We start from the raw sequence: 27575 nt of genomic DNA, 5'->3' as shown, positions 1-27575 counted from the left end.
TAGTTAGTTTGAAGGGAGGAAATGAGTCCTGGAGCTAATTTTTCAAGTAGCTATTGCAATTTGAGGGTGTGAGAGGAAGACCAGCATTAGCTGGAGCTTGTTATGAATGCAGGGTTTCCACATCCACCCCAGACCTGCTGACTAGAACCTGCATGTTAATAAGATCCTGCTGAATAGGATCTGCATATTAATAAGGTTCTCAGGGTTCATGTGCACTTTCCATTAGAGAAGCCCTTTCCTGGGCCGTTTGCATGCACAGATGTTTCTCAAAAACAGGCCTTATGAAAACATAGATTTCTCATAAGCTGTCTTTACCTGGAAAAATGAAAAACACTTGTTATCACTTAAATGACTGATTTTTATTTTAAATCTTAAGATAGCCAAGAGAGGTAGTATCATTTGCTGTCTATTTAAGAGAGAGCTGACATTTTTAAGTTCTGCCAATTTGGATCCCAGTGTTCCTATTACCCCCACAACACTCAGTTCTGATACTGCTTAGCTTCTTTCATCATAGTTCCTCCAACGAGGAGAACACTATGGGTTTGAAGTTCTCACCCCTAACTGTACTTTGAAGAGTGGGTTTGTATGTCTGTCACTCCTGTTTTAAATCTGTTGCTAAAGGTGTGTCCAAAAACTTAATTGATGCACTTGTTTATCAACCTCTATATGATATAAAACAGTTATTCAAGTAAATCAAATATGTGGCAATAACTGATGACCTGCATCTCTATGTGCTTAAGATAAAACTACGCTATATGACTAAAAAAGAAACGGTTTTGCTCTATTTTTATTTTTTGAATTTTCATACCAGAAGATGTCATCAGTATTTATGGGAGGAATGTAATAATACATATGTATATACATTAAAGATAAATTTTTTTAATATTTATTTATTTGGTTGGGCTGGGTCTTAGTTGTAGCAGGCAGGCTCCTTAGTTGTGGCTCAAGGGCTCCTTAGTTACAGCTTGCTGGATCCTTAGTTGTAGCATACAAACTCATTGTGGCTTGCATGTGAGATCTAGTTCCCTGACCAGGGATCGAACCCTGGCCCTCTGCATTGGGAGCACTGAGTCTTAACCACTGCACCACCAGGGAAGTACCAAGATAAAGATTTTAATTTCCTTTTTTTAAATCAGTTCTACTGAGGTATAATTTGCATACAACAAAATACATCAAAGTGTACATTTAGACTCAATGCATTTTACTGTATACAAATTATACTTCAATAAAGTTGATTTTTTTTAAGTGTCAAGGATTGCCATGATTTGTTACCTATTGCTAGAATAGTTCAGAGAAGGTCAAAAAGAGTCAGTAGAGAGGGGTGGATGCACTGGGCAGGCACAGAAAATAGCCAGGTGGACCTGGGAGGGTGGAAAAGTGAAGTACATAAATTTAGAAGGCCTGAGATAATTTTATAAGACTTTTTCTCTTTAAAGTTAAGATGCTGAATTTAATATCAGGAACCCTGTGGCATTTTTGAAGAGGGGGCTAAAATGGGGGAAAAAAAGGTTTGCTCTGCAAGGTCTGCTTGGCGAGTCCCACCCTCCTGCTGATCTATCTGCCTTTTTACGCAAAGACACCTGCATTTGCCACAATGCTCTCATCCAGTGACTTTGCGTCTGCTTCTTGGGAGCTCGTGATCCAAGTTGACCATCCAAATGAAGAGGAGCAGAAGGATATCACACTGAGAGTGTCTGGAGACCTGCACATTGGGGGAGTGATGCTCAAGCTAGTGGAACAGATCAGTAAGTTGCTGCTTCTTTATGGTTTCTCTACATTTGAAACCCTCTCTGTTGCATCACCACTAAATGGCTGAACTGGATTGTCTGACCATCTAAATTTTTTTGATCATCCATCTTGTAATGGTCCCTGCCTGCAAGAGGAAGAGAAATGCCTGAAGGAGCCCAAACCACCCCCTGACCCCCAATGTGAAAATTTGAGTCTTTGGTGGCAAACGAAAGCTCCCCAGTAGGTGTAAAAACCTATCTGCACAAGAACAGGACCCCTTCCATGGTGACTTTAGACCACACCTGGGGCCTTAGATTATTGTGTGATTCTCTGTTAATGCTTGATTGCTCCGAGATGCAGGCGGCCTGGTGCCAATATGTCTTTTAACATTGTCCACCATTTGCTACTCACCCTGTTTAAAACAAGGAAAGAAGTCTTCAGGGTCAGAGTCTTCACATCACGAGCCAACATGAGGTACCTAGAATTTAATAATGTTCTATTTTCTTTTTATTTATTTTTTGTCTTCTACTTAAGACCACAGATGTTAGCTTATCATTTACACTAGTGATATAAAGTATTTTTAAGTAAGCTTTCATTGGAGTATCATATACGTACAGAAAAGTGCACTTATTATAAGTGTACAGTTCAGTGAATTTTCACAAAGTCATATAACCACCACCCAGATCAAGAAAGAGAACATTACCTGTTCCCCCACCCAAGTCCCGCACCTAACCCCTCCCAGCCACTGCCCCACCAAGGGTAACCACTGTCCTGAATTCTTACTCCATAGGAGTAAACTGTACAGTAAACTGTATATAAGTGGAATTATACTTATATAAGTATAATTCTTAGGCATCTGCTTTCTTTCCTGCCACATTATGTCTGTGAGATTTAACCATGGTATTGCATATAGTTTGGGTTCATTGATTCTCATTGCAGTATAATATTCCATTGTATGACTATGCCACAATTTATCCATTTACCTGTTGATAGATATTTGGATTGTTTCCATTTGGGGGCTTTTACAGATAGTACCTGTCTTTTGGTCTATATAGTACACGCATTTCTAATGGGTATATAGCTCAGAGAAAAATTACCAAATAGGACTTTCCAAAATAGTTATAGCATTTATACTTCTAACAGCACTGAGAGAAACATTTTCTAATTTAAATAGAGAGAAAGAAAGAGGGAGAAACTATTTTTTAAGTAAATAAAAATACCGGTGGCTCTTAATTTAGCAAAATAAAAGATTGAATATTGACTCTAACATTGGCAAAGGGGAAAGATTCAACCTAGATACCAAGGGGCATTGAAGAAGGGGAAGAATTCAATGTTGATGCTACCATTAAGAGAGAAACTATTCAGCTCTGATTTCAGTGTAAACACTTTGGAAATTGGGAATATGGTGGAGCTAATAAGAGATGGACATTCCTGAGAAGAGTGAAATGTCAGCTTCCCAGTACTTCTGCGTGGAATTTGATTGGGAGCTGTTGATATTCCCTTGTGGAAAGATTCATTTCTATTAGAGAAATAATCTTGATTAAACAGAGGTGATGCTCCTGGCCTTCCCAGAAAGGACTGTGGCACCAAGGGACTTGGGAGAAGATAACTTTAGTATTTCATCAGGAACAAAAATTGTATGTCTCTCTTCCTTCCATAGTATTTAAATATAAAGAAGGTAAGGTTCAGTCTGTCTCCTACCTGCCGTGCCGTAGGGACTTTGACAAGAAGCCAAGAATGATGAAACCTTGGGTTGTAAGAGGAGGTGGGAGCTGAAGACCAGCGTTGGCTTCAGTTTTGCACACAAGAGACTTGACTCTGGGGTGCGAGTGCTCACTCTCACTTTACTGCACTGTGTTCTCCATTCTTGCAGACATAGCCCAGGACTGGTCAGACTTTGCCCTTTGGTGGGAACAAAAGCACTGCTGGCTTCTGAAAACGCACTGGACCCTGGACAAATGTGGGGTCCAGGCAGATGCAAAGCTTCTCTTCACCCCTCAGCATAAAATGCTTCGCCTCCGCCTGCCCAACGTGAAGACAGTGCGACTGCGAGTCAGCTTCTCAGCCGTGGTCTTCAGAGCGGTCAGCGACATCTGCAGAGCCCTGAGTGAGTTTCAGCAGGCGCCTGCGCCCTCTGGACTCTCAGCAGAGGAGGACAGGAAAATACGTGCACTTCTGTCCACAAGCAGTTGGCTTTACAGAACATGTGCCTTATTAGGAGCATACTTTTTGAGCCCAGTTCTGGAGACTTTAGCCATTTAAGTGAAGTTAAACCAAACGGAAAATTATTGGAATAAATCAGATTCACTTCCACAAAGCTTAAAACTATTTCAAAGAGATTTGTAAACAGAAGAGACAACCCCATTAAGATTTCCCCCCGCAAAACTCATTTCTCTAAGCCATACTGAAATCATCATTATATTTAAGACAAAAAAAGAGTTCCATTAAATTATTATCACCATAGAGCCAATGTGTCTTTATTGTTTTTGAGATAATGGTGATGCAATGTCTTAATTGCTTCCCTAACATTTGGCTCCAGTAAATAACTCTGTCCGCAAACATCATTTGTGGAGTTTATTTTAAGCAGGAAAGTACACTTAATTATGGATCAGAAACTTTAACAGCCATTAGAGACAACACTGTCCAAACATTTCTTCTTCCTGGGACTTCCATAATAGGAGCAAACCCTGGGTCAGGAAAGTGTTCTTATTTTATATTTTTTGAAAGTGTGTAGGTATATTCTTGAGTTCCAAGGCAAAGATTTAGTATTTGAACACAGTATATACGGTATGTGAGTGAGTGATCTATCTCCCCATTAAACTGTAAACTGCTCATTCATTCCTTCAACAAATATATACGTATTGGTTTGGCAGGCACTAGGATGAGTGCTAGGGATGGGTTAAGCAAAAAAAACAGACCAAAATCTCTGCCCTCCTTGAGCTTACGGTGTAGCATACAGAGACAGAAAATAAATCATGTAAAAAAATAAGATGTTAAAAGGAGATAGGTAGTGGAGAAAAAAAGGAAAAAGTATATAGTGTACACAGGATTGAGAGTGCCAGTGTTGGGTAGGGCAGGTTGGTATAGTATTAAATAAGGTGAAGACAGAACCATTTCTTGAACATGTCTGTGTTCCTAACACCTAGGAGAATGCCTGGCACGCATCAACTGCTTAGTAACTGCTTGTTTATTTTTTTGTTTGTTTGTTTTTTAACACCTGTATTGGAGTATAATTGCTTTAAAATGGTATGTTAGTTTCTGCTTTATAACAAAGTGAATCAGTTATACATATACATATGTTCCCATATCTCTTCCCTCTTGCGTCTCCCTCCCTCCCACCCTCCTGATCCCACCCCTCTAGGTGGTCACAAACCACCTAGCTGATCTCCCCATGCTATGTGGCTGCTTCCCACTAGCTATCTATTTTACGTTTGGTAGTGTATATATGTCCATGCCACTTTCTTACTTTGTCACAGCTTACCCTTCCCCCTCGCCATATCCTCAAGTCCATGCTCTAGTAGGTCTGTGTCTTTATTCCCGTCTTACCACTAGGTACTTCATGACCTTTCCTTTTTCTTTTTTTTTCCCTTATATTCCGTGTAAATGTGCTAGCATACAGTATTTGTTTTTCTCTTTCTGACTTATTTCATGCTGTATGACACTCTAGCTCCATCCACCTCACTACAAATAAATCAATTTTGTTTTTCTTCATGGCTGAGTAATATTCCATTGTATATATGTGCCACATCTTCTTTATCCGTTCATCTGTTGATGGACACTTAGGTTGCTTCCATGTTCTGGCTATTGTAAATAGAGCTGCAATGAACATTTTGCTACATGACTCTTTTTGAATTATGGTTTTCTCAGGGTGTATGCCCAGTAGTGGGATTGCTGGGTCATATGGAAGTTCTATTTGTAGTTTTTTAAGGAACCTCCATACTGTTCTCCATAGTGGCTGTACCAATTTATATGCCCACCAACAGTGCAAGAGTGTTCCCTTTTCTCCACACCCTCTCCAACACTGATTGTTTCTAGATCTTTTGATGATGGCCATTCTAACCAGTGTAAGAAGATAACTCATTGTAGTTTTGATTTGTATTTCTCTAATGATTAATGATGTTGAGCATTCTTTCATGTGTTTGTGTGCAGTCTCTATATCTTCTTTGGAGAAATGTCTATTTAGGTCTTCTGCCCATTTTTGGATTGGGTTGTTTGTTTTTTTGTTATTGAGCTGCATGAGCTGCTTGTAAACTTTGGAGATTAATCCTTTGTCAGTTGCTTCATTTGCAAATATTTTCTCCCATTCTGAGGGTTGTCTTTTGGTCTTGTTTATGGTTTCCTTTGCTGTGCAAAAGCTTTGAAGTTTCATTAGGTCCCATTTGTTTATTTTTGTTTTTATTTCCATTGCTCTAGGAGGTGGGTCAAAAAGGATCTTGCTGTGACTTATGTCATAGAGCATTCTGCCCATGTTTTCCTCCAAGAGTTTGATAGTTTCATTTAGGTCTTTAATCCATTTTGAGCTTATTTTTGTGTATGGTGTTAAGGAGTCTTCTAATTTCATACTTTTACATGTATCTGTCCAGTTTTCCCAGCACCACTTATTGAAGAGGCTGTCTTTTCTCCACTGTATATTCTTGCCTCCTTTATCAGAGATAAGGTGACCATATGTGCATGGGTTTACTCTGGGCTTTCTATCCTGTTCCATTGATCTATATTTCTGTTTTTGTGCCAGTACCATACTGTCTTCATTACTGTAGCTTTGTAGTATAGTCTGAAGTCAGGAAACCTGATTCCTCCAGCTCCATTTTTCGTTCTCAAGATTGCTTTGGCTATTTGGGGTCTTTTGTGTTTCCATACAAATTGTGAAATTTTTTGTTCTAGTTCTGTGAAAAATGTCAGTGGTAGTTTGATAGGGATTGCACTGAATCTGTAGATTGCTTTGGGAATTGAGTCATTTTCACAATGTTGATTTTTTCCAATCCAAGAACATGGTATATCTCTCCATCTATTTGTATCATCTTTAATTTCTTTCATCAGTGTCTTACAATTTTCTGCATACAGGTCTCTTGTCTACTTAGATAGGCTTATTCCTAGATACTTTATTCTTTTTGTTGCAATGGTAAATGGGAGTGTTTTCTTTCAGATTTTTCATCATTAGTGTATAAGAATGCCAGAGATTTCTGTGCATTAATTTTGTATCCTGCTACTTTACCAATTCATTGATTAGCTCTAGTAGTTTTCTGGTAGCAGCTTTAGGATTCTCTAAGTAGAGTGTCATGTCATTTGCAAACAGTGACAGCTTTACTTCTTCTTTTCCGATTTGGATTCCTTTTATTTCTTTTTCTTTGATTGCTGTGGCTAAAACTTCCAAAACTATGTTGAATAAGAGTGGTGAGAGTGGGCAGCCTTGTCTTGTTCCTGATCTTAGTGGAAATGCTTTCAGTTTTTCACCATTGAGGACAATGTTGGCTGTGGGTTTGTTATATATGGCCTTTATTATGTTGAGGAAAGTTCCCTCTATGCCTACTTTCTACAGGGTTTTTATCATAAATGGGTGTTGAATTTTGTTGAAAGTTTTCTCTGCATCTTTTGAGATGATCATATGGTTTGTCTCTTTCAATTTGTTAATATGGTTTATCACATTGATTGATTTGCGTATATTGAAGAATCCTTGCATTCCTGGAATAAACCCCACTTGATTATGGTCTATGATCCTTTTAATGTGCTGTTGGATTCTGTTTGCTAGTATTTTGTTGAGGATTTTTGCATCTATGTTCATCAGTGATATTGGCCTGTAGTTTTCTTTCTTTGTGACATCTTTGTCTGGTTTCGGTATCAGGGTAATGGTGGCCTCGTAGAATGACTTTGGCAGTATTCCTCCCTCTGCTATATTTTGGAAGAGTTTGAGAAGGATAGGTGTTAGCTCTCTTCTAAATGTTCCATAGAACTTGCCTGTGAAGTGATCTGGTCCTGGGCTTCTGTTTGTTGGAAGATTTTTAATCACAGTTTCAATTTCAGTGCTTGTGATTGGTCTGTTTATATTTTCTATATCTTCCTGATTCAGTCTTGGAAGGTTGTGCTTTTCTAAGAATTTGTCCACTTCTTCCAGGTTGTCCATTTTATTGGCATATAGTTGATTGTAGTAATGTTTCATGATCTTTTGTATTTCTGCAGTGACAGTTGTTAGTTCTCCTTTTTCATTTCTAATTCTATTGATTTGAGTCTTCTCCCTTTTTTTCTTGATGAGTCTGGCTAAGGTTTATCAATTTTCATTATCTTCTCAGAGAACCAGCTTTTAGTTTTATTGATCTTTGCTATCATTTCCTTCATTTCTTTTTCATTTATTTCTGATCTGATCTTTATGATTTCTTTCCTTCTACTAACTTTGGGGTTTTGTTTGTTCTTCTTTCTCTAATTTCTTTAGGTGCAAGGTTGGGTTGTTTATTTGAGATGTTTCCTGTTTCTTAAGGTAGGATTGTATTGCTATAAACTTCCCCCTTAGAACTGCTTTTGCTGCATCCATAGGTTTTGGGTCATCGTGTCTCCATTGTCATTTATTTCTAGGTATTTTTTGATTTCCTCTTGGATTTCTTCTGTGATCACTTCGTTATTAAGTAGTGTATTGTTTAGCCTCCATGTGTTTGTATTTTTTACAGATCTTTTCCTGTAATTGATATCTAGTTTCATAGCATTGTGGTCGGAAAAGATATTTCATACAATTTCAATTTTCTCAAATTTACCAAGACTTGATTTGTGACCCAAGATATGATCTATCCTGGAGAATATTCCATGAGCACTTGAGAAAAATGTCTATTCTGCTGTTTTGGGATGGAATGTCCTATAAATATCAATGAAGTCCATCTGGTTTAATGTATCATTTAAAGCTTGTGTTTCCTTATTTATTTTCATTTAGGATGATATGTCCATGGGTGAAATTGGGGTGTTAAAGTCCCCTACTATGATCGTGTTACTGTTGATTTCCCCTTTTATGGCTGTTAGCATTTTCCTTATGTATTGAGGTGCTCCTATGTTGGGTGCATAAATATTTACAATTGTTATATCTTCTTCGTGGATCGATCCCTTGATCATTATGTACTGCCGTTCTTTGTCTCTTGTAATAGTCTTTATTTTAAAGTCTATTTTGTCTGATATGAGAATTGCTACTCCATCTTTCTTTTGATTTCCATTTGCATGGAATATCTTTTTCCATCCCCTCACTTTCAGTCTGTATGTGTCCCTAGGTCTGAAGTGGGTCTCTTGTAGACAGCATATATATGGGTCTTGTTCTTGTACCCATTCAGCCAGTCTGTGTCTTTTGGTGGGAACATTTAATCCATTTACATTTAAGGTAATTATTGATATGTTGGTTCCTGTTCCCATTTTCTTAATTGTTTTGGGTTTGTTATTGTAGGTCTTTTCCTTCTCTTGTGTTTCTTGCCTAGAGAAGTTCCTTTAGCATTTATTGTAAAGCTGGTTTGGTGGTGCTGAACTCTCTCAGCTTTTGCTTGTCTGTAAAAATTTTAATTGCTCCATCAAATCTGAATGAGATCCTTGCTGGATAGAGTAATCTTGGTTGTAGTTTTTTCTCCATCATCACTTTAAATATGCCCTGTCACTCCCTCCTGGCTTGCAGAGTTTCTGCAAAAGATCAGCTGTCAACCTTATGGGGATTCCCTTGTGTGTTTTTTGTTGCTTTTCCCTTGCTGCTCTTAATATATTTTCTTTGTATTTAATTTTTGACTGTTTGATTAATATGTGTCTTGGTGTGTTTCTCCTTGGATTTATCCCGTATGGGACTCTCTGTGCTTCCTGGACTTGATTAACTATTTCCTTTCCCTTATTAGGGAAGTTTTGAACTATAATCTCTTCAAATATTTTCTCAGTCCCTTTCTTTTTCTCTTCTTCTGGGAACCCTATAATTCGAATGTTGGTGCTTTTAATGTTGTCTCAGAGGTCTCTGAGACTGTCCTCAGTTCTTTCATTCTTTTTTCTTTATTCTGCTCAGAAGTAGGTATTTCCACTATTTTATCTTCCAGGTCACTTATCCGTTCTTCTGCCTCAGTTATTCTGCTATTGATCCCTTCTAGAGTATTTTTCATTTCATTTATTGTGTTGTTCATCGTTGCTTGTTTCCTCTTTAGTTCTTCTAGATCCTTGTTAAATGTTTCTTGCATTTTCTCTATTCTATTTCCAAGATTTTGGATCATCTTTACTATGATTATTCTGAATTCTTTTTCTGGTAGACTGCCTATTTCCTCTTCATTTGTTCGGTCTGATGGGTTTTTACCTTGTTTCTTCATCTGCTGTGTGATTTTCTGTCTTCTCATTTTGCTTATCTTACTGTGCTTGGGGTCTCCTTTTTGCAGGCTGCAGGATCGTAGTTCCCGTTGTTTTTGGTGTGTGTCCCCAGTGGCTAAGGTTGGTTCAGTGTGTTGTGTTGGCTTCCTGGTGGAGGGGACTAGTGCCTGTGTTCTGGTGGATGAGTCTGGATCTTGTCTTTCTAGTGGGCAGGTCCACATCTGGGGGTGTGTTTTGAGGTGTCTGTGGCCTTATTATGATTTTAGGCAGCCTCTCTGCTAATGCATGCAGTTGTGTTCCTCTCTTGCTAGTTGTTTGGCATAGGGTGTCCAACACTGTTGCTTGCTGGTCGTTGAGTGAAGCTGGGTTTTGTTGTTGAGATGGAGATATCTGGGAGATTTTCACTGTTTGATATTTCGTGGAGCTGGGAGGTCTCTTGTGGACCAGTGTCCTGAAGTTGGCTCTTCCCACCTCAGAGGCATAGCGCTGATGCCTGGCTGGGGCACCAAGAGCCTTTCATCCACACGGCTCAGGATAAAAGGGAGAAAAACTGTGCTTCCCTGGTGGCGCAGTGGTTGAGAGTCCACCTGCCGATGCAGGGGACACAGCTTCATGCCCCAGTCCGGGAATATCCCACATGCCACAGAGCAGCTGGGTTCGTGACCCATGGCCGCTGAGCCTGCACGTCCGGAGCCTGTGCTCCACAATGGGAGAGGCCACAACAGTGAGAGGCCCGTGTTCCGCAAAAAATAAATAAATAAATAAAAGAAAGGAGAAAAAGAAGAAAGAAAGAACGAGGATAAAATAAAAGTAAGATAAAATAAAATAAAGTTATTAAAATAAAAATAATTATTAAGAAAAAAAATTTTTTAAGTGAAAAAAAATTGACAGACAGAACCCTAGGACAAATGGTGAAAGTAAAGTTTTACAGACAAAATCTCACACAGAAGCATACACATACACACTCACAAAAAGAGGAAAAGGGGAAAAAATAATATATCTTGCTCCCAAAGTCCACCTTAATTGGGATGATTCATTTTCTATTCAGGTATTCCACAGATGCAGGGTACATCATGTTGATTTTGGAGATTTAATCCTCTGCTCCTGAGGCTGCTGGCAGAGATTTCCCTTTGTCTTTGTTCGCACAGCTTCCGGGGTTCAGCTTTGGATTTGGCCCCACCTCTGCGTGTAGGTCACCTGAGGGCGTCTGTTCTTCGCTCAGAGAGGACGGGGTAAAGGAGCAGCTGATTCGGGGGCTCTGGCTCACTCAGGCCGGGAGTAGGGAGGGGTACGGACGCGGGTCGAGCCTGCGGCAGCAGAGGTCAGCATGACGTTGCACGAGCCTGAGGCGCGCTGTGCATTCTCCCGGGGAAGTTGTCCCTGGATCACGGGACCCTGGCAGTGGCAGGCTGCACAGGCTCCTGGGAGGGGAGGTGTGGATAGTGACCTGTGCTTGCTCACAAGGCTTCTTGGTGGCAGCAGCAGGAGCCTTATCGTCCCATGCCCATCTCTGGGGTCCGCGCTCTTAGCCACGGTTACGCCCGTTTCTGTAGCTCCTTTAAGCGGCACTGTTAATCCCCTCTCTTCGCGCACCAGGAAACAAAGAGGCAAGAAAAAGTCTCTTGCCTCTTTGGCAGGTCCAGACTTTTTCCCGGACTCCCTCCCTGCTAGCAGTGGTGCACTATCCCCTTCAGGCTGTGTTCACGCCGCCAAGTCCTGTCCTCTCCCTGGGATCCGACCGAAGCCCGAGACTCAGCTCCCAGCCCCCGCCTGTCCCTGCGGGTGAGCAGACAAGCCTCTCAGGCTGGTGAGTGCTGGTAGGCACCTGCCCTCTATGCGGGAATCTCTCCGTTTTGTCCTCCGCACCCCTATTGCTCCGTTCTCCTCCGCGGCCCCAAAGCTTCCCCCCTCCGCCACATGCAGTCTCCGCCTGTGAAGGGGCTTCCTAGTTTGTGGAAACCTTTCCTTCTTCACAGCTCCCTCCTACTGGTGCAGGTCCCGTCCCTATTCTTTTGTCTCTGTTTTTTCTTTTGCCCTACCCAGGTAAGTGGGGAGTTCCTTGCCTTTTGGGAGGTCTGAAGTCTTCTGCCAGTGTTCAGTGGGTGTTCTATAGGAGCAGTTCCACGTGTAGATGTATTTCTGATGTATCTGTGGGGAGGAAGGTGATCTCTGCGTCTTATTCTTCCGCCATCTTCCTCAACTCCAGTAACTGGTTGTTGACTGAGCAAATGAATGGAAGCTTCCATTACAAAACATAAGTTCCAGAATTGTCCCTGATGCATGGTGAGCAAATGACAAGCACAGGGCACCTTGCTTTCAGTAATATTCTAAAGAAAATTTGAAAACAGAGTAAATGAGTAAATAAAATTCTACATTTCACACACCACAGTGGACTGGAAGCACACATTGTAGCTGAGGCCGAAAACTTGGAAGTTTTGAAATAAACAGAAACATTCATACATTCTTTTCTTTTCCAGATTACACCTTCATGGTAGTTCTAAAGGACTCAACTTGGCATTTCTAATAAACCCTTTTTTTTTTTCTTTTTGACCATGTCACATGGCTTGTGAGATCTCAGTTCCCCAACCAGAGATTGAACGCAGTCCACAGCAGTGAAAGGGCCGAGTCCTAACCACTGGACCACCAGGGAATTCCCTAATAATCACTTTTTATATGTGACCAATTGAAACTAAATCAAACTTAGCAATAGGATGATTTTTTCCCTTGAAGAAAAGACAAGACACAAATCTTGAGCTTGGAGATATCGGTGTTTTGTTTTGTTTTGTTTGTTTGTAAAGCTTCCACTGGAAATTTTGATGCATTTCCGGGTTTTGTGTATAAATTATGCATTTGGAATGGTCACAGGTGTGTGTTGCAACCTGACAGTCAGGTTTGGTTAAAGGGAGGGAATCGAGCCCAGTTGCCAGCCTCAGCCTCAGCACCAAGCAGTGTTTGAACTAAGAGGTAGGAGGACCTATGGAATCAGTGCATTTACCTCCAGGAAAGCTGCCCAGAAACTCTAACATCCACATTCCTTGGCTTTTACCTAGGATCCTAGCAGCGCAGTGTGTTTATAAAGTTATCAGTGCTGATTGGAAATGGCAGTTATAAGTATATTTGATTAATGGAGGAAAATGGGGACTATCTTCTTAGTTTGAGTACTCCAGAAGCAGACCTGAGATAAGAATTCAAGTACAAATATTATTTATTTGGAAGGTGATGCCAGGAAACACTGGCTGGGAGTGGGAAACTGAGACTGGGAAGAGAAGGCCACTAATGAGCAAGTATCACTGATCAAGTCACACTTTGGGCAACTGGGGACCTCTGGGAGGCAGTGTGGACATGTCTTGGGGCTGTGCCACCCAAGGGGCAAGGGAGCTGGGGTGTTAATACACCATTCTCATCAGTCATTGAGTCATCAAGGGCTGATCTTGGGGAGCGTTAATTCACTGAACTCATGTGGCCAGTTGCATCTGTATCTGAGCAGTGTGGACTCTGGCATCCAGAGCAAGCCCTTGGGTAGAGAGACACATCCTAGCTGCCATTGGAAGGGGGTCAGAGCTCACTGAAATGGTGATGGCCAAGGGGTGGGCGGGGCACCTACCATGTCTGCCTCGGGGATGAAAGTAGCTGTTGGGCAGAGAAAGGCTCTGAAGACCACTGTTCCATAAAGAAAAAAGATGGGGTCTTTTGTTGTTGCTTAAAAACCTAAAAACAGAAAAGGAAGGAAGGGAGGGAGGAAGGAAAGAAGCAAGGAGGGAGGGGAAAACGTAGTCAATAGATGACACAAGCATAGCGAAATGCTGAGAGCAGTTTAAGCAGAGTGACGATCACAGGAAGGAGCCACTATACTATTCCCTTCACATTGGATATGTTTGAAATATTTTCACAGTAGATTAAAAAACAAATTAGAAACTTTCCTAGACTGAATCTCCCTCCACTATCTGACCCCCACACACACCCATTTTGGGAGTCACTTATCCCCTTCAATTTCTTCAAAAGGAATGCGATTTAGTTCCATTTATCTCTCAGGAATTTCCTGAGAAATGGTTTCAGATGCCCAACATGACTCTTGAGTCTTAGAAGGAATTTTCTTTTTACTTTTTGCATGTCTTCTTTCTTTTTTATGTATTTTTTAGATATTAGAAGAGCAGAAGAAGTTTCCTTGTTAAAGCCTTCTGGTGAATATTTTAAAAAGAAAAAAAGAAAAGAAAAAAATAATAAAGAGCCCATAATTGAAGATATTTTAAGCCTGGAGTGTTCTCCAACAAATTCGGGTCTGCCAGGTAAGATTTATGATAGGTGTTTTGTTGTTTTAATTCATTATTAAATCCAAGCATTTCTTAAATTCTAATGTCCCAAGAACTCTCCTCCCCTCTGGTCACCTTTCTTCTCTCCCCCAAACAAAGAAGGACTAAAATTGAAGATTCCAGTGATGAGGATAGAATATCCAACTAATTTTAGAACTAACAGAAATTTTTTGACAAGGTATGTTGTATGGCTCATTATTTTAATTGTATGTATTAGGTCACGGATGAATATAAAACTTTAGTAGAATTGGCCATGAATTTGGGGAGTAAAGGAAATTTGTTAGATCACTCAGATATACTTCTCTTCCTGATCCTACCTTCATATCACTCTTTCCTGAACTCAATTTAAATTTTGAGTTGGGCGTGTAACAGGAGGGGCAGTAAAAATTCTGTAAAGGCATCATCCTTTTATTTTTACAGTCGTACATCAGAGCTATTGCAGACCACAGCAATAAAGAAAGTCACACGAATTTTTTTTGTTTCCCAGCTCATATAAAAGTTTACACTCTAGGGCTTCCCTGGTGGTGCAGTGGTTGAGAGTCTGCCTGCTGATGCAGGGGACACGGGTTCATGCCCCGGTCCAGGAAGATCCCACATGCTGCAGAGCAGCTGGGCCCGTGAGCCATGGCTGCTGAGCCTGCGCGTCCAGAGCCTCTGCTCTGCAGCAGGACAGGCCACAACAGTGAGAGGCCCGTGTATGCAAAAAAAAAAAAAGCTAAAAGTTTACACTCTACTGTTACTATTAAGTGTGCAATAGCATTATGCCTTTAAAAAAAATGTACATACCTTAATTAAAAAATACTTTATTTATAAAAATGCTAACATAATCTGAGCCTTCAGCACGTCATAGCAGTAACATCAAAGATCACTGATCACTGACCCCCATGACAAATATAATAATAATGGAAAAGCTTAAAATATTAGAATTACCAAAATGTGACACAGAGACACGAAGTGAGCAAATGCCATTGGAAAAATGGCGCCAATAGACTTGCTCAACACACAGTTGCCACAAACCTTTAATTTCTAAAAAAACAAAAAACCAGTATCTGCGAAGCACAATAAAATAAGATATGCCTATATATAAGAATTAATCTCGGTCGGAGGAAGATGGCAGAAGAGTAAGACGCGGAGATCACCTTCCTCCCCACAGATACACCAGAAATACATCTACACGTGGAACAACTCTTACAGAACACCTACTGAACGCTGGCAGAAGACCTCACCTCCCAAAAGGCAAGAAACTCTCCATGTACCTGGGTAGGGCAAAAGAAAAAAGAAAAAACAGAGAGAAAAGAATTGGGACAGGACCTGCACCAGTGGGAGGGACCTGTGAAGGAGGAAAGGTTTCCACACACGAGGAAGCCCCTTCGCTGGCAGAGACTGCAGGTGGTGGAGGGGGGAAGCTTCGGAGCCGCGGAGCAGAGCACAGCAACTGGGGGGTGGAGGGCAAAGTGGAGAGATTCCCACGCAGAGGATTGGTGCCAACCGGCACTCATCAACCCGAGAGTTTTGTCTGCTCACCCGCCGGGGCGGGCAAGGCTGGGAGCTGAGGCCCAGGCTTCAGTTGGAGCGCAGGGAGAGGACTGGGGTTTGCAGAATGAACACAGCCTGCAGGGGGTTAGTAGTGCACCACTGCTAGCCAGGAGGGAGTCCAGGAAAAGTCTGGACCTGCCAAAGAGTCAAGAGACTTTTTCTTCCCTCTTTGTTTCCTGGTGCGTGAGGAGAGGGGATTAAGAACACTGCTTAAAGGAGCTCCAGAGACGGGTGCGAGCCGCGGCTAACAGCGCGGACCCCAGAGACAGGCATGAGTTGCTAAGGCTGCTGCTGCCGCCACCAAGAAGCCTGTGAGAGCACAGGTCACTATCCACACCTCCCTTCCAGAGAGCCTGTGCAGCCCGCCACTGCCAGGGTCCCAGGATCCAGGGACAACTTCCCTGGGAGAACGCACGGCACGCCTCAGGCTGGTGCAACATCCCACCCTCCTCTGCCGCTGCAGGCTCACCCTGCATCGTACCCCTCCCTCCTCCTGGCCTGAGTGAGTCAAGAGGCCCCGAGTCAGCTGCTCCTTTAACCCCGTCTTGTCTGAGTGAAGAACAGACACCCTTCGGTGACCTACACACAGAGGCAGGGCCAAATCCAAAGCTGAGCCCCGGGAGCTGTGTGAACAAAGAAGAGAAAGGGAAATCTCTCCTAGCAGCCTCAGGAGTAGCGTATTAAATCTCCACAATCAACTTGATGTACCCTGCATCTGTGGAATACAAGAATAGGCAACGAATCATCCCAAATTGAGGAGGTGGACTTTGAGAGCCAGATTTATTATTTTTTCCCCTTTTCCTCTTTTTGCGAGTGTGTATGTGTATTCTTCTGTGTAAGATTTTGTCTCTATAGCTTTGCTTTCACCATTTGTCCTAGGGTTCTATAGTTCCGTAGTTTTGTTGTTGTTGTTGTTTTGGTACTTTTAAAAATATTTTTTTTCTTAATAATTATTTTTTATTTTAATAACTTTTTTTTTTTTTGCGGTATGCCCACCTCTCACTGTTGTGGCCTCTCCCGTTGCGGAGCACAGGCTCCGGATGCGCAGGCTCAGCAGCCATGGCTCAGGGACCCAGCCGCTCCGTGGCATGTGGGATCTTCCCAACCCGGGGCATGAACCCATGTCCCCTGCATCGGCAGGCGGACTCTCAACCACTGCGCTACCAAGGAAGCCCTTATTTTATTTTATCTTACTTTATTTTATTTTACTATCTTTCTTTCTTTCTTTCTTCCTTCCTTCCTTCCTTTCTTTCTTTCTTTTCTTTCTTTCTTTCTTTCTTTCTTTCTTTCTTTCTTTCTTTCTTTCTTTCTTTCTTTCTTTCTAATTTTTCTCCCTTTTATTCTGAGCCATGTGGATGAAGGCTCTTGATGCTGCAGCCAGGAGTCAGTGCTGTGCCTCTAAGGAGGGAGAGCCAACTTCGGGACACTAGTCCACATGAGACCTCCCAGCTCCACATAATATCAAATAGCAAAAATCTCCCCGAGATCTCCATCTCAACACCAACACCCAGCTTCATTCAACAACCAGCAAGCTACAGTGCTGTATACCCTATGCCAAACAACTAGCGAGACAGGACCACAACCCCACCCATTAGCAGAGAGGCTGCCTAAACTCATAGTAAGTCCACAGACACCCCAAAAAACACCCCAGACATGGACCTGCCCACCAGAAAGACAAGATCAAGGCTCATCCACCAGAACACAGGCACTAGTCCCCTCCACCAGGAAGCCTACACAACACACTGAACCCACTTTAGCCACTGGGGACAAACACCAAAAACAACGGGAACTATGAACCTGCAGCCTGCAAAAAGGAGACCCCAAACACAGTAAGATAAGCAAAATGAGAAGACAGAAAATCACACAGCAGATGAAGGAGCAAGATAAAACCCACCAGACCGAACAAATGAAGAGGAAATAGGCAGTCTACCTGAAAAAGAATTCAGAATAATGATAGTAAATATGATCCAAAATCTTGGAAATAGAATAGAGAAAATGCAAGAAACATTTAACAAGGAATTAGAAGAACTAAAGAGGAAATAAGCAATGATGAACAACACAATAAATGAAATGAAAAATACTCTAGAAGGGATCAATAGCAGAATAACTGAGGCAGAAGAACAGATAAGTGACCTGGAAGGTAAAATAGTGGAAATAACTACTGCAGAGCCAAATAAAGCAAATAGAATAAAAAGAACAGAGAACAGTCTCAGAGACCTCTGGGAAACATTAAATGCACCAACATTCGAATTATAGGGGTTCCAGAAGAAGAAGAGAAAAAGAAAGGACTGAGAAAATATTTGAAGAGATTACAGTTGAAAACTTCCCTAATATGGGAAAGGAAATAGTTAATCAAGTCCAGAAAGCACAGAGAGTCCCATACGGGATAAATCCAAGGAGAAACACACCAAGATACATATTAATCAAACAGTCAAAAATTAAATACAAAGAAGACATATTAAAAGCAGCAAGGGAAAAGCAACAAATAACACACAAGGGAATCCCCATAAGGTTAACAGCTGATTTTTCAGCAGAAACTCTGCAAGCCAGAAGGGACTGGTAGGACATATTTAAAGTGATGTAGGAGAAAAACCTACAACCAAGATTACTCTACCCAGCAAGGATCTCATTCAGATTTGATGGAGAAATTAAAACCTTTACAGACAAGCAAAAGCTAAGAGAGTTCAGCACCACCAAACCAGCTTTACAACAAATGCTAAAGGAACTTCTCTAGGCAAGAAACACAAGAGAAGGAAAAGACCTACAATAATGAACCCAAAACAATTAAGAAAATGAGAATAGGAACATACATATCGATAATTACCTTAAATGTAAATGGATTAAATGTTCCCACCAAAAGACACAGACTGGCTGAATGGATACAAAAACAAGACCCATATATATGCTGTCTACAAGAGACCCACTTCAGACCTAGGGACACATACAGACTGAAAGTGAGGGGATGGAAAAAGATATTCCATGCAAATGGAAGTCAAAAGAAAGCTGGAGTAGCAATTCTCATATCAGACAAAATAGACTTTAAAATAAAGACTATTAGAAGAGACAAAGAAGGACACTACATAATGATCAAGGGATCGATCCACGAAGAAGATATAACAATTGTAAATATTTATGCACCCAACATAGGAGCATCTCAATACATAAGGCAAATGCTAACAGCCATAAAAGGGGAAATCGACAGTAACACATTCATAGTAGGGGACTTTAACACCCCACTTTCACCAATGGACAGATCATCCAAAGTGAAAATAAATAAGGAAACACAAGCTTTAAATGATACATTAAACAAGATGGACTTAATTGATATCTATAGGACATTCCATCCAAAAACAACAGAATACACGTTTTTCTCAAGTGCTTATGGATCATTCTACAGAATACATCATATCTTGGGTCACAAATCAAGCCTTGGTAAATTTAAGAAAATTGAAATTGTATCTGGTATGTTTTCTGACCACAATGCTATGAGACTAGATATCAATTACAGGAAAAGATCTGTAAAAAATACAAACACATGGAGGCTAAACAATACACTACTGAATAATGAAGTGATCACTGAAGAAATCAAAGAGGAAATCAAAAAATACCTAGAAACAAATGACAGTGGAGACACGACGACCCAAAACCTATGGGATGCAGCAAAAGCAGTTCTAAGAAGGAAGTTTATAGCAATCCAATCCTACCTTAAGAAACAGAAAATATCTCGAATAAACAACCTAACCTTGCACCTAAAGCAATTAGAGAAATAAGAACAAAAAACCCCCACAGTTAGCAGAAGGAAAGAAATCATAAAAATCAGATCAGAAATAAATGAGAAAGAAATGAAGGAAATGATAGCAAAGATCAATAAAACTAAAACCTGGTTCTTTGAGAAGATAAACAAAATTGATAAACTATTAGCCACACTCTTCAAGGAAAAAAATGGAGAAGACTCAAATCAATAGAATTAGAAATGAAAAAGAAATAACAAGTGACACTGAAGAAATACAAAAGATCATGAGAGATTACTACAAGCAAGTCTATGCCAATAAAATGGACAACCCAGACGAAATGGACAAATACTTAGAAATGCACAACGTGCCAACACTGAATCCAGAAGAAATAGAAAATATGAACAGACCAATCACAAGCACTGAAATTGAAACTGTGATTAAAAATCTTCCAACAAACAAAAGCCCAGGACCAGATCACTTCACAGGCAAATTCTATCAAACATTTAGAGAAGAGCTAACACCTATCCTTCTCAAACTCTTCCAAAATATAGCAGAGGGAGGAACACTCCCAAACTCATTCTATGAGGCCACTATCACCCTGAAACCAAAACCAGACAAAGATGTCACAAAGAAAGAATACTACAGGCCAATATCACTGATGAACATAGATGCAATAATCCTCAAGAAAATACTAGCAAACAGAATCCAACAGCACGTTAAAAGGATCATACACCATGATTAAGTGGGGTTAATTCCAGGAATGCAAGGATTCTTCAATATACGCAAATCAATCAACGTGATACACCATATTAACAAATTGAAGGAGAAAACCATATGATCATCTCAGTAGACGCAGAGAAAGCTTTTGGCAAAATTCATCACACATTTATGATAAAAACCCTGCAGAATGTAGGCATAGAGGGAACTTTCCTCAACATAATAAAGGTCATATATGACAAACCCACAGCCAACATTGTCCTCAATGGTGAAAAACTGAAAGCATTTCCACTAAGATCAGGAACAAGACAATGTAACTCACTCTCACCAGTCTTATTCAACATAGTTTTGGAAGTTTTACCCATAGCAATCAGAGAAGAAAAAGAAATAAAAGGATTCCAAAACAGAAATGAAGAAGTAAAGCTGTCACTGTTTGCAAATGACATGATACTATACATAAAGAATCCTAAAGATGCTACCAGAAAACTACTAGAGCTCATCAATGAATTTGGTAAAGTAGCAGGATACAAAATTAATGCACAGAAATCTCTGACATTCCTATACACTAATGATGAAAAATCTGAAAGCGAAATCAAAAAAACACTCCCATTTACCATTGCAACAAAAAGAATAAAATATCTAGGAATAAACCTACCTATGAAGACAACAGACCTGTATGCAGAAAATTATAAGACACTGATGAAATAAATTAAAGATGATAGAAATAGATGGAGAGATATACCATGTTCTTGGATTGGAAGAATCAACATTGTGAAAATGACTCTACTACCCAAAGTAATCTACAGATTCAATGAAATCCCTATCAAACTACCACTGGCATTTTTCACAGAACTAGAGCAAAAAAATTCACAATTTGTATGGAAACACAAAAGACCCCAAATAGCCAAAGCAATCTTGAGAACGAAAAACGGAGCTGGAGGAATCAGGCTCCCTGATGTCAGGCTATACTACAAAGCTACAGTAATCAAGACAGTATGGTGTTGGCACAAAAACAGAAATATAGAATCAATGGAACAGGATAGAATGCCCAGAGATAAACCCACACACATATTGTCACCTTATCTTTGATAAAGTAGGCAGGAATGCACAATGGAGAAAGGACAGCCTCTTCAATAAGTGGTGATAGGGAAACTGGACAAGTATATGTAAAAGTATGAGATTAGAACAATCCCTAACACCATACACAAAAATAAGTTTAAAATGGATTAAAGACCTAAATGTAAGGCCAGCAACTATCAAACTCTTAGAGGAAAACATCGGCAGAACACTCTGTGACATAAATCACAGCAAGATCCTTTTTGACCCACCTCCTAGAGAAATGGAAATAAAAACAAAGATAAACAAATGGGACCTAATGAAACTTAAAAGCTTTGCACAGCAAAGGAAACCATAAACAAGACCAAAAGACAACCCTCAGAATGGGAGAAAATATTTGCAAATGAAGCAACTGACAAAGGATTAATCTCCAAAATTTACAAGCAGCTCATGCAGATCAATAACAAAAAAACAAACAACCCAATCCAAAAATGGGCAGAAGACCTAAATAGACATTTCTCCAAAGAAGACACACAGATGGCCAACAAACACATGAATGAATGCTCAACATCATTAATCATTAGAGAAATGCAAATCAAAACTACAATGAGATATCATCTCACACCGGTCAGAATGGCCATCATCAAAAAATCTAGAAATCATAAATGCTGGAGAGCGTGTGGAGAAAAGGGAACACTCTTGCACTGCTGGTGGGAATGTGAATTGGTACAGCCACTATGAAGCACAGTGTGGAGGTTCCTCAAAAAACTACAAATAGAACTACCATATGACCCAGCAATCCCACTACTGGGCATACACCCTGAGAAAACCATAATTCAAAAAGAGTCATGTACCAAAATGTTCATTGCAGCTCTATTTACAATAGCCAGGAGATGGAAACAACCTAAGTGTCCATCATCGGATGAATGGATAAAGAAGATGTGGCACATATATACAATGGAATATTACTCAGCCATAAAAAGAAACAAAATTGAGTTATTTGTAGTGAGGTGGATGGACCTAGAGTCTGTCATACAGAGTGAAATAAGTCATAAAGAGAAAGACAAATATCATATGCTAACACATATATATGGAATCTAAGCAAAAAAAATGTCATGAAGAACCTAGGGGTAAGACGGGAATAAAGACACAGACCTACTAGAGAATGGACTTGAGGATATGCGGAGGGGAAGGGTAAGCTGTGACAAAGTGAGAGAGGCATGGACATATATACACTACCAAACGTAAAATAGATAGCTAGTGGGAAGCAGCCGCATAGCACAGGGAGATCAGCTCGGTGCTTTGTGACCACCTGTATGGGTGGGATAAGGAGGGTGGGAGGGTGGGTGACGCAAGAGGGAGGAGATATGGGAACATATATATATGTATAACTGATTCACTTTGTTATAAAGCAGAAACTAACACACCATTGTAAAGCAATTATACTCCAATAAAGATGTAAAAAAAAGAAAAAAGAATTAATCTCTAGCTTGCTTGCAACTCTGAGGGCTTCTTGCATAGTATATTCCAATGAAAAGAATGAAAAGGATTATTTATGCTTTCCTTATGCAAAATAGAGTCAGATGATTTATAAACCGTCAACTAGCTAGTTTCTTAAAATTTTAAATACTGTGATTTGTTTAGGGGATTTGTCAAAAAAATATAGTGTATTCATGCATTCTGCGAGAGCTCCAGTTTTCTAATAGTGCCAGAACTCACTACTGAAATAGGAGAATTTTGAATTATTGAGAAGGAGATAGTCCCACATCTGTCTGGGTTGATTTTGGAAATTTTTACAGCCTATGAGTTCCCAAGCTTCCCAGGAGCTAAATATTCAGATGGGAGTTTTACCTGTGTTTAACTTCTCTCCCCATCACTCATGACTTATCTGATTATTTTCAATGTTAACAAACATTTAACTTCAAAATCCATTTTAGTACAAGCATATTGGTAATTATTTTTCTGAAGATTCCTACCCCAAATCTCATATCCTAGTTCATTCTGTTCTTTGCTTTGCAGTAAGTCCTGGCTTATACAGTAGAACCATGACCCCCACATATGACCCCATCAACGGAACGCCAGCGTCATCCACAATGACTTGGTTCAGTGACAGCCCTTTGACTGAACAAAACTGCAGTATCCTCGCATTCAGCCAGCCCCCTCAGTCACCAGAAGCTCTTGCTGACATGTACCAGCCTCGGTCTCTGGTTGACAAAGCCAAGCTTAACGCAGGGTAAGGACATGACTTCGTTTTGCGTCTCTGTGAACTGATGTTGATATAGTAAGAGAGATGCTGCAGGGATGGGGGAAGGGGTGTTTCATTTTTAAGTTAGCATACCTAGGGATTGTATACTATTCACAAAAGTCAGTGCTGATTTTAGCAACAAAAGGGAAAAATGCATCCTTTCATCATTTCAATACATTTAAAGTGTAACAACATTTACTCACTGGGTTAATTCAATGGTTTACTGTATGTGAATACTAATTCTTTGACCGTACACGTGTGCAAAGTGTATTTTATGGAATGTCGAACAGCTTATAAGTGGGTTGGTCCCCATGGAGCAGCAGGGGAGACCCAAGGTGACCTCACTGTCTTTCGTAGAGCACTCCTCCATTCTGTGATCCAACAAGTGAGTCCTTCAGCTTTTGTATGAAGTGGTCTCAGAAAACACAATTTATTTCTCAAACCACCATCTATTTCACTCCCTGTTGTCCACCAAGTCAAGTCAAGTTTGTTAACAGCATTCCACTCCCTGTGAGATCTGGTCCCGAAGATATCCATCTGTCCGTCCTGCTGTGCTGTCATGCACCCCATCCCCCCACGTGCATGCTCACTCTTGTGTCACCGCCTCACCTCCAGCTTTTCCCCTGCTCCAGAACCCTCTCCTTCCCTCCTCCTCTACCAGCCTGTCCCTGTTTGTCCTTTAAAGCCCAGCCACATACAGTCTCCTTCTGAGATGTCACCATTCAAGATCAGTCACTTCCCTTGAGTTCTGTTCTTTGGCTCCAGTGTTACCTTGTTCCTTTAGTATAAGGCTTGGTTACCCCACAGGACTGTCAATTCCTTTAGGTTGGAGACTGCATCTTGGTTATTCTTATTCTCCCAAAAGGGAATATATAATATGTAATAGAATATTACATATATGAATATATATAATCAATATATATAAACATATATAAAATACTTGATAGAAGTTCAAACCATTTTCCTTCAGTGGTATTGGATGCCCTTCATTCCCACCTTGTTTTGTTGTTAACTTTTCATCACACCTCACCATTGCCAGTATTTATTTTTCAAACACTAGAATTGTGCTACCCAGTACAGGAGTCACTAGCCGCATATGGACATTTACATTTATGTTTGAATTTAATTAAAATTAAAATGTGGCACTAGCCACATTTAAACCTTCAGTAACCACATGTGGCTAGTGACTACTCAGTTGGGCAGGGCAATGTAGAATATTTCCATCGTTACAGAAAGTTCTACATAGAACTTTCTGTAAGATAGAGTCAGTTCTGGGTTGGACCACCTAGTGTAGAAGTGGTCAGCAGTCAGCAAATACATGCAGAACAAGTACATGCAATAGTCACCAAGTGCAGATTCTAATTCTGGCTCCACCACGAGGCATGTGACCTTGAACATATCACTTAATGTTGCTGAGGCTCATTTTCCTCATCCGTAAAACTGAGAAAGTAAGAACTGCCCTGGGGGACTTCCCTGGTGGTCCAGTGGGTGAGACTCTGTGCTCCCAATGCAGGGAGCCCGGGTTCAATCCCTGGTCAGGGAACTAGATCCCGCATGCTGCCACTAAGAGCCCGCATGCCACAACTAAATATCCCGCCTGCTGCAACTGAGTCCACATGCCACCACTAAAGATCCCACATGCCGCAACTAAGACCTGGTGCAGCCAAAATAAATAAAATTAAATTGTAAAAAAATTAACTCAAAAAAAAATAAAAATAAGAACTGCCCTGGCTCCTTCAGTTGGTTACTTTAAAGTGTCAGTGAGAAAATATATACATACAAAAAAGCACTTGGAAAGCTGTATGATAAAATGGAGATATAAGCTATTATCAAGTCATCTCCCTTACTGAGTTTTGGTTATATTACTAACCCGGACTTTGTCCAAGGGTGTATATATACACACATATACATGTAGATATACATGAATATGTATATAAAAACACATTGTATAATACTATAATTATGTATGTAAAATTGATTGACTTTTAAAACTCATCCTGTTGTTTTCCAGTTGGCTAGACTCCTCACGTTCCCTTATGGAGCAAGGCATCCAGGAGGATGAGCAGCTGCTGTTACGATTCAAATACTACACTTTCTTTGACTTGAATCCCAAAGTAAGATACTTTTTCTGTATTCTGTCTCTCCCTTTTTTTTTTAATGTGAATGCATGAAAGTGTAAAATCGAGTTATTTAGTTTTCAAAATTAGGATTAATTTATGTAACCTTCTGTTTAGCTCTGTAGGGTTAGACCAATAAATGTATACTGGTCTCTGGATTTTCATCTGTTTGTCTCTAGCGAGCATGGTAGGCTACCCCTGAGTTAGGGGAGTCTCTAAGGGTCTTCACTCATGGCATGTGCTGTCCCTCTCCATTCACGGTGAAGCAGGAACAAAAAGAGAGTGACTCACAGAGTTGGAGCCCTTCATGCTTAGGAAGGAGGGAGTTGTCAAGGCCCAGGTTAAAAGGGAAGGGGTTTTGGCAAAGAAGCCAGGACCTCATGATAGCACACACCTGGCTCCCCACTGCGGTGCTGAATGAGTCTTGGGTGATGAGACAGAGGGATTATCTGGATAAATAAAGACCCCCTGCTGGTTTCCAACTCTCATTTTAAGTGCACATCTCCCACCTGAAGTTTCCTAGGACAGCTGAATGGTGAAATAAGTCCTCTGAACATCTGCCCCTTCCTTGTCCCAATTCTCCCTTTTGTAGAGTTGTGAATCGGCACTTAAAGTGGCCCAAAGTAGAAAACACACACTGGGTCACCAGTCCTCTGAGTGCACAGCATGATGGTATCCTTCCCATCCCAGTTCCGAGCTGACTGCTATTCTTCAATTATCACCGGGCACTTGTTCAAGGGGCCTGCCTCGGGTCACCTTTTCTGCACCCGTTCCTTCCTCATCCACGGCAGTGTTTCTGCCTCTTGTGTCACTGTCTTCTGCTTGGTCCTCATTTTGTCTGGTCTCCAGAGGCCCATCTGGACTCCCACTGCTTACCTAACTGGCATCTGCTTCAAAATAAGCCCTCTTCCTTGTTTCTGTGGAGCTCTTGCTCAGTCTTTGATTGAGATCCAACTTACTGCCCATGGGCCTAACTTGCATCTGGAGTACATCACTTCCAGTGAATCATGGTAAGAAAGCAAACTTTGGCTCTTCTTTGATAAAATCTTCAGGAGAAATTACTGTTACGGCTTCTCTTAACCAATTGTTTTGATTTTCTTAAGGGCAATGTGAATTATACAATTATTCAGGTTTTCCTTTTTGTGTTGCCTTCTAGAATCAAATCTTTACACTTTCTGTAACATCATTTTTTAGCCTCATTCCTGACTCAGCTTTACTCTTTCCTTGCCTAGTTCCTAGGTAACTTAATCTACCTTGTTGTATGCTATCTATTCTAATAAACTGCCTTAAATTTTTTTCTGAAACTAGATAACACATAAATAAAACATACTTATGCATTTTCTAATTGCTAAGTCAGGAATGTGGCCCCAACTTATCTCTTCAGCCTTGTGCCCCTGTTGTTTTATTTATTCAATTATTTATCGAACAACTACCGTGTGCCAAGAACTAAAATAGAAGTTGAGGGCCCAAAACTGCTGGACGTTAGAATAACGTTTTCAAATTTATGAAATAAAATACATAGGATTACAAAATGGAACTATATTGAACTATAGTAACCAAAATAGTTTTCAAAATGGATATAAGTAACATATCTGTTTAATTAGTTGATATCAAAGTGATGATGAATGTGAGCATTGTTTGAAAATAGCAACTGTGATGCAATATGAAAAATCTGTGATTCTGGTAGTCATGAAGTCACAAGTGCTCTGTAGTACTGTGGTTTGTGGCCTACATTCACCATGGAAGGAAATGCTAAATTTCCATTAAAAGCCAGTGCAAATGGAGGTGTAGTTTTTTCTAATCCAGGCTTATGGACCACCTGATAGACTCCCAA

The 27575-nt window shown here is 40.5% G+C and overlaps 1 protein-coding gene across 6 annotated transcripts in view; it reads left to right on the top strand.

Annotated features, from left to right (window-relative positions):
• FERMT1 (FERM domain containing kindlin 1) overlaps positions 1–27575 on the top strand; it is a 67257-nt gene that overhangs the window by 3490 nt on the left and 36192 nt on the right. For 4 of the 6 annotated variants that reach the window (XR_009535176.1, XM_060122700.1, XM_060122698.1 and 1 more), the window contains 5 exons: positions 1577–1745; positions 3602–3835; positions 14166–14312; positions 23399–23612; positions 25636–25738. Coding sequence is in view for 5 of the 6 variants with exons in the window: in XM_060122700.1 (XP_059978683.1) it covers positions 1595–1745; positions 3602–3835; positions 14166–14312; positions 23399–23612; positions 25636–25738 (849 nt within the window). In the remaining variant the exon portion in view is untranslated. Of the gene's footprint in view, positions 1–1576; positions 1746–2154; positions 2203–3601; positions 3836–14165; positions 14313–23398; positions 23613–25635; positions 25739–27575 lie in introns of those variants that run through there. The other 2 variants (XM_060122702.1, XM_060122701.1) reach the window with 2 other exon arrangements.

Source organism: Lagenorhynchus albirostris, chromosome 15 (assembly GCF_949774975.1).
Source record: "Lagenorhynchus albirostris chromosome 15, mLagAlb1.1, whole genome shotgun sequence".
NCBI lineage: Eukaryota > Metazoa > Chordata > Mammalia > Artiodactyla > Delphinidae > Lagenorhynchus > Lagenorhynchus albirostris.
The sequence above is the reverse complement of the archived record's forward strand: the minus strand, read 5'-3'. Positions and strand labels throughout refer to the sequence as shown.